This window comes from Naegleria lovaniensis (assembly GCF_003324165.1).
Source record: "Naegleria lovaniensis strain ATCC 30569 chromosome Unknown tig102, whole genome shotgun sequence".
NCBI lineage: Eukaryota > Heterolobosea > Eutetramitea > Acrasida > Naegleriidae > Naegleria > Naegleria lovaniensis.
In genome coordinates this window covers 20,073-26,919 of record NW_025407912.1, presented here as the reverse complement: position 1 = coordinate 26,919, position 6,847 = coordinate 20,073, and the positions used below count along the sequence as shown (strand labels likewise).

The following is a 6,847-nucleotide window of genomic DNA, read 5'->3' as shown; positions in this document are numbered from 1 at the left end:
TCAACATTCTCTTCTTGTTTTCGTTCCTTAATCAATCGAGCAGCACCTGCAACTCGGCTCTTGTATTTGATAATGTCACTTGGTGATAACTTGAAACCACCAACTTCGAACATTTGTCGTAAATAATCACGTGCTTTTTCAACATAACCTTCATCGACGAGCTTGAACACCATGTGCTTGTATGCTTGGTATGTGGGTATTATTCCTTTTTCTTTCATTTCATCAAAAAGAGCCATTGCTTTTTCTGTTCGTTTCGCCCTACAATACATCCTCACTAACAGTGCATAGGAAATACTGTCTGGAACGAGTTGATGCTCTTGGTAGGTCCTTGCAAAGAATTCTTCTGCTCGTGTAATCCGAAGTGCGTTTGTAAAAACTCCAAGCAATGCATTCATTGAATAGTTATTCACAGGTAAATTACTTTCTTTCATCTTTTCGAAAACTGCTAAGGCGTCAACAATATTTTGATTTTGTTCTTTTGTGAGATTACTATTTCCTTTCACTTGTTGAGCAACACTGTAGCAACTTAGGACAGAAACGTAGGTGTGTTCTGTTGGTTTGATACCACAATCTTCATCTTTTTCAAAACTTTTTTCATTTTGGAAACATCTCCGTCGTCGGCACATGCATTAATCAATGAATTGATCGTGTAAATATCAGGCTTGTAACCTTGCACTTCCATTCGATCGGCCATTTCGAATGCTTTGTGGCGAAGATCCTTTTCGTTTCGAGAATGCCTTAATGATAGAATTGAAAGTTGCCTCCGATGGCTCAGCCATCATTTGTTCTTCCAATCTTCTAAAGAGCATCATTGCTTTCTCAGCTTGTCCCTTAATGGCACATGCATCGATCATGACAGTGAGAGTGACTTCATCATGAGGAACACCATACACCATTCCCATGGCCATGTAATGATTCCATGCTCTCTCTACGTCTCCCTTATCAATACAGCCTTTGATGAGATCTGTGTGGAGGACTGTATCGGTTGGAAGGTTATGAGAACGCATCAACTCTACCATTTGGAAAGCTTCATCGAGCTTGCCTGCCTTGACCATGGCGTGAACGACAATACTATAGGGAACACATTGGACTAATTTGATATTCATGTTGCATTTCTCGAAGGTATCCATATGCTTTTTTGTATTCTCCTTGTGCAGCACATGCTTGCATGACAGCACAAAATGTGTGCTCAGTTGGAATCAAGTACAATTCGTCATTCATGTGGCTATTATCACTCAATAGTGATGCTTTTCGTTTCTGTATGATTAATTCGAGTTCAGACTTGGAAGGTCCCAGATTTTTCAACTTTTCAAAGGTTTTTCAGCAAATTCTAATTTACCCTGAATGGCTTGACATCGAATAAGATAATTAAAGTTTTTGAGAGTGAGAGGTTTGGATTTGAAAAATAATTCTGGATCTGTCTCTTCGGATAACATTTTCAATTTTTCAAGCTGTAAAAAGGTACTGGTTGGAGTTAAAAGCGCTGTGGTCAACTTGGTAAAACTACGATCATCAGTAAAATAAATATCGAATAATCCGTCTGGAGTTTCTTCAAATCGTAATCTGTTTCGAATATTCTCTGGCACAATTTTTCCTTCTTTCCACAATTTGATTAATCTTGGAGACTTGAATGGAACAAGTGTCTCTGGCTTGTCTGGATCAAATTTGTGAGTATCTAGTGTTTTCTCTGCAAGTTTGTTGGTGTTAGGGATTTGGAAGGTTTCTTTGAAAATCGTTCTTGAAGGGTCTGGTTGGGTGCTTCCATCAATGAGAGGTGTTGCCTATCTATTTGTGTGAGGAAGATACCTCTTCTGGTCTCCTTGTAGATTCAAGTTTTTGTTTGATAATTTCTTCGTCTCTCGCTTTACTTGTAGGAGCAGCTCTCTTCCTCTGCTTTTTGCCTGTTTGTGCAGATTCTGTCTTGTCTTGTGCTATAAGCTCACCCATTGCCATTTCCAGAGCTTCACGTTGATGCGGAGCGATATTTGTTGGTACCGATGATAATCCCAAATGTTTGTGCAACTTTTCCCTATCCGATAAATCTCCCAAATTTTTCAATTCGTCTTCTTCATTCTCTCTGTTGAGTGTAATGATCGGAGTGTTTTTGCGTTCATAAACTTTCTTAGAAGTAACGGGTGATGATGATTTAATTGTTGTTTTTTTGGTCATTGCTGAACCATAGAGTCCACCTCCTTCATACTGGGAACTTGATGAGTACCCATTCCATAAATTTATATGAAAATTCTTGGCAGTATTCCGATAACAAAAAACTTTCGTTACCCAACCACAAATGATTATTAGAATTGTTCAAAAATGTATGATGATGATGTGTATACTTCGACCATTCAACAATTTGCTGCGGGTCATGGCCGAAGAGGGAGCCAATATTGATGTTTCAGCATTTTTTTGAAGTTGAATTGGCATTCACCTAAAAGCCATTCAGTTCTACAATTGTAGAGTTGAGTCAATGCAGAACACCTGATAACTTTAGACCGATAAGAAAAAAGAATTCGCGGTCTGCAGGACTCGAACCTGCGCGGGTCGCCCCATTTGATTTCAAGTCAAACGCCTTAAGACCACTCGGCCAAGACCGCTGCCATAATATGTAAAGCATTTCTGAAAGTGAACTAGCTATTCTTGGAAAACGGGCAAGCAACAAAGCGTTCCTTTAGTTTTTTGCGCGTAAACTTCACGAGTTAATTACATGTGGCAAATAAAAATCCAATCAAAATTAGATGATTACAATTGAATGTTAAAGAGTACCTGCTCATGAAAAAGAATGTATGAGAACATGACAACCTTTCCAATTTAAAAGAAATAGAAGCTCCAATCGAAACTTTCTTTGTTCACTCAGTTCCTTTTACAGACTTCTTGCTGTTGTTGTTCCAGTTTGATTCAAATACAGCTTGTTGCACGCAGTCTCGAACACCAAAGGTCTCCAAAAGACCACACAAGCCTCTAGCAAAGGAAATTTTTCGTTTGACGTGCACAGAAAAAGTAATGACGAGCATGTAAGAAATATAAATGTTGACAGCGCCAACATTACGAGCACAAAAACAGAACGTGTGACCTGTGAAACTCACAAAACAAGCATGTGCAGAGAAGAGACCATCACAAAACAAGAAGCGCGGGCCATTTTACTGACAAAACGTGAGATGTGAAGCAGAGAATTACAAACAAGAGAGAAGAGACCATCACAAAACGAGACATGGCAAGAAAACTACAACAAAACAAGCAACGACTACACGAATAATCTAATGGCTTTGTGTTGTTCACAACTATCAATCTACAACCAATAGGAGCAACTCCTCTTTTCCGATACAAATTTCTGCTCACGAAACTACTTTCATCAAGGAATTTCAGACGATACACCGGCACTTTTTCAAGAAGCTCTGCCATACCACAAACGTAATGGATGTACTTTGTGATGTTTTCTGGTGTATATTTCAATCTGCTCTTATAACAAGCATTCTTGAAAGAATTACCTAGTTGCTTCAACACTCGACTCACCCATGTGGTGCTGTAATCGTAACCATGTTTTTGTAATTCATTTACATATTCATCCAGTGTAGACAATGGTTTTACCATTGACACTTTGTTCACAATAAGTACTGCCTTTACCACGTCCTTTAAATCATACTTGAATTGACGAACACCACCAACATTAGCTTGCACGTTTTCTTCAATTCTGTTTTTCCAATAAAACACAGTGCTTGGTGAGCATCCCCAAGCTTTTGCAACCTGTCTGAAAGAGAATATTTTCAGGCCTGCCACCATTACCTTCTTGCTGTGGTAGTAACCAACCACAACTCGCTTCCTTGGTTTGCTTCTACTTTCGTGTGTTGTCATGTGAATTTTTCACAAAGTGGCGCCATAAACAACCGTTAAACTAAAAATCAAAATTTAATAAAATCTAAAAAAAAATGGCCACTCAATCACAAGTAGCATTTGTTACTGACTTTGGTGGTTTGAATGTTTATCCAGCCATTGACAATCAAATTATATATCCAACAAACACACCTCAAAAACAATCAACAACATTTACGCAAAGCAACACCAGTAATACACCAATGAACAATTCTCAAGTACCACCTTTTTCAAATTCTCAACAATCTACGTTTGTTTATAATTTTACTCCCTCTACACCTAACACAACTAACAATTCCTATTCTTGCTATTGCAGCGGATGCCATCAGAAAGGCCACAACCGAGCAAAGTGTACAAACCCGCCCTGCGATGGAAGTTGTACTAAAGAGGACTGTTCAGTCAAAAAAAAACGCAAAAAGGAAGCAGCAACAGCTCAGCGAGAAGAGAATGAAAGAAAAAACAAGAGAAGACGCAGTTCAAAAATGATGCATCCTTGAAACCATCTTCCAATTCAAAATGGACACACGTAGCCAAAGCAGCACAAGAAACTACCGGTCTAAACGGTCCCCAATTCCTTTCCGCGATTGTAGGACAAATCAAAGATCACATTCAACCCAAATGCAACAATCAACCTCCCAAACGAAAAATTAGCGAAATATCTTGCGATGATGTCCAAAGTTTTGCAGTGTAAGTATGTTGATGTCTTCATTGTCTTTCAATTAACAACATTAGATCCCAATCATCATCAAGCACTGTAGATATTACTGATGATTTTGCGGAAATTGAAGAGATGTTTGAACAACAACCATCGTCTCCTCCTCCGATACCGAACTTGAACAACGATGTGATTGCATATGAGCTTGAGAGGTTGCGAAAAGAAAATGCAGAGATGAAACAGCAAATTCAAGCACTGCGTGAAAGTTTAGATTGTGTTTATTCGTTTATAAATAATGCGGGAAAAGGATTTGCAGTTTTTGCTGATAAATTTAAAACGTTAAAAAATCCTTGCAACAATCAATAAATTTAATTTATTTTAATTATTATTTAAATTGGTGATGGAGTAATTGATTTAGAGACCTTCAACGTGCGATGCCATGAATTTCATCATGACCAAATCGGATTAACAAAACGGGAGGCTTTGCGTGGTCTTTTGGAGACCTTTGGTGTTCGAGACTGCGTGCAACAAGCTGTAATTTATCACAAAAACAAAGACCCACACACGTACGAGGACAAGGAATTGCGTTCATGCTTCGTCTTTGCATCTCCTGATTCATTCTCATAGCGGCACAATTTCCATTTTGAAAATTACCTCCTGCCAAATAAAAAAATGCAAGACCAAGAAATGTCATCTGACAGCAGCAAATATCCCAACAGCAACAATGATTCGCCACTCGTGGCCACATCTGCACAATCTCTCTCTGGAACCGCTCTCAACAACAACCAATCTTCCACCACATCTAGTCAAGCATTACTTCCTCCTTCCTCATCATCATCGCTAAAAACTCAACAAACAACATGTTGTTCGCCAGCAGACAAAAACTTTGTATTGGCGGCAATTGAACCCACGACGACCTCGAGGACATACCTTTTAGCACCTTACACCTTACACTTTAGTGCCGTTTGCAATGGCACGTAGTCCCAAAAAGGAGATACAAATAGCACTTAACACTGGAGTGCCAAATGCAAACAGCACCTGACACTTGAGTGCCAAATATCATCAGCACTTGTCCGATTTATTTTTTTTAATTATTTATTAAAAATTAGCAGATTTGCGACCGAACTTCGTGGCTTGCTCAATGTGAAATGCAAAGGAGCGACCTGGCTCAAAAGAAATTGCTTGAGAGCTTCGGGTCACAATTTGATCAGTTCTCGCTGTACAACCATCATCCACTTCGTCCAACACGTCATTTGAAGATGATGATGAGTACTCAGATTCTGAATCTGTAATAATTTTGCTCTTACGGGATGTTGTTCGAGTTGTTGCTCCTTTTTTCTTCTTTGCCTTTGGTTCTTCGACTTTTTCTTCTTCTTCCGACGTCACTTCAACAATTTCACCATCTCCCACTTCTTGAAAATCTTCGTCTTCAATTACATCATCAGCTTCCTGACCGGCGAACTCTTCCAATGCTGTGCGTTGGTCTGTTTTCAATCCTTCTAAAAAGTTTTCAAGAGCGTCAATAGGAGCGGTGTTTGTTGGAATCAAGCCTCTTGACACTGTGTCAGCAGGCCTGGAATCGAAAGGGTCGGCTCTTTTTCTCTTCTCGTTTCTCTTCTTCCTTCCTTGCTTGGTGTTGTCAGCATATGAAAGTGGCACATTTTCATTCAGGCCCAATAATTTAATGACGCCTGTAACATCCTCTCGGAGCATCATTTCAATTTCTACGATTGCATTACCATCATAAGTGGGTACTCCTGTAGCATTTAACACTTCTTGGACGTTGGTGTTTCTTGGTAGATTATTCTCCACAGCACTTGTTGCAAGTAACAATTTAACAATATGCGACTGCCGCCACCAATCACACCACGACTTCACACCTGGACAATAAAGTTCAATTGCATCAAGAATGGTTGTTATTGCTTTCTCAGACCTAAACTTCTCAATATCACTGGCCAAACCTTCCACTCTCGTCCGTACAGCTTCTTCAACTGGGATAACCTTTACCATCCGTTTCACACTTCTCTTGAAGTGAATAAAACAACCAGATGCCAATTGTTCAACAACTTCTTTACCAGCACTTCCAAATTTCTCCATAAAAGCCTCCCGTAATCCCTTAAGCTGAGACTGAGAAAAATCGACAAGGATGGACTTGATTCTTCGATCATTGCCTACAAACAATTCTTTCAAATCCAAACCACCGGACTCCAACGCATCCAAGAACATTCGGAAACAGGTTTTATAATCCTCTCTCTCAATTAAAAAGCGGCATAATTGGAAGCACATTCCTCCTTTCGCATGTTCAAAAAATGTACTTATGCCAAG

The 6,847-nt window shown here is 39.3% G+C and overlaps 6 protein-coding genes across 6 annotated transcripts; 2 read left to right on the top strand and 4 right to left on the bottom strand.

Moving 5' to 3' along the window:
* Positions 1 to 626, bottom strand: C9374_014694 (uncharacterized protein; the record flags this gene model as incomplete). Its single annotated transcript, XM_044690709.1, has 1 exon — positions 1 to 626. A coding segment is annotated over one exon (626 nt), but the record flags the coding sequence as incomplete, so codon positions are not given.
* Positions 627 to 656: 30 nt separating this feature from the next.
* Positions 657 to 1,130, bottom strand: C9374_014693 (uncharacterized protein; the record flags this gene model as incomplete). Its single annotated transcript, XM_044690708.1, has 1 exon — positions 657 to 1,130. The coding sequence occupies one exon, from the start codon at positions 1,128 to 1,130 to the stop codon at positions 657 to 659; it is 474 nt and encodes a 157-aa protein (XP_044541541.1).
* Positions 1,131 to 1,301: 171 nt separating this feature from the next.
* On the bottom strand, positions 1,302 to 3,849 carry C9374_014692 (uncharacterized protein; the record flags this gene model as incomplete). The annotated part of the gene is made up of 3 exons (XM_044690707.1): positions 1,302 to 1,685; positions 1,807 to 2,199; positions 3,175 to 3,849. 3 exons carry the CDS (start codon positions 3,847 to 3,849, stop codon positions 1,302 to 1,304), a joined length of 1,452 nt encoding a protein of 483 aa, XP_044541540.1.
* Positions 3,850 to 3,923: 74 nt separating this feature from the next.
* C9374_014691 (uncharacterized protein) lies at positions 3,924 to 4,888 on the top strand (the record flags this gene model as incomplete). Its single annotated transcript, XM_044690706.1, has 3 exons — positions 3,924 to 4,341; positions 4,398 to 4,554; positions 4,600 to 4,888. The coding sequence occupies 3 exons, from the start codon at positions 3,924 to 3,926 to the stop codon at positions 4,886 to 4,888; spliced, it is 864 nt and encodes a 287-aa protein (XP_044541539.1).
* Positions 4,889 to 5,194: 306 nt separating this feature from the next.
* C9374_014690 (uncharacterized protein) lies at positions 5,195 to 5,503 on the top strand (the record flags this gene model as incomplete). Its single annotated transcript, XM_044690705.1, has 1 exon — positions 5,195 to 5,503. The coding sequence occupies one exon, from the start codon at positions 5,195 to 5,197 to the stop codon at positions 5,501 to 5,503; it is 309 nt and encodes a 102-aa protein (XP_044541538.1).
* Positions 5,504 to 5,620: 117 nt separating this feature from the next.
* Positions 5,621 to 6,748, bottom strand: C9374_014689 (uncharacterized protein; the record flags this gene model as incomplete). The annotated part of the gene is made up of 1 exon (XM_044690704.1): positions 5,621 to 6,748. The coding sequence occupies one exon, from the start codon at positions 6,746 to 6,748 to the stop codon at positions 5,621 to 5,623; it is 1,128 nt and encodes a 375-aa protein (XP_044541537.1).
* Positions 6,749 to 6,847: the final 99 nt, after the last annotated feature.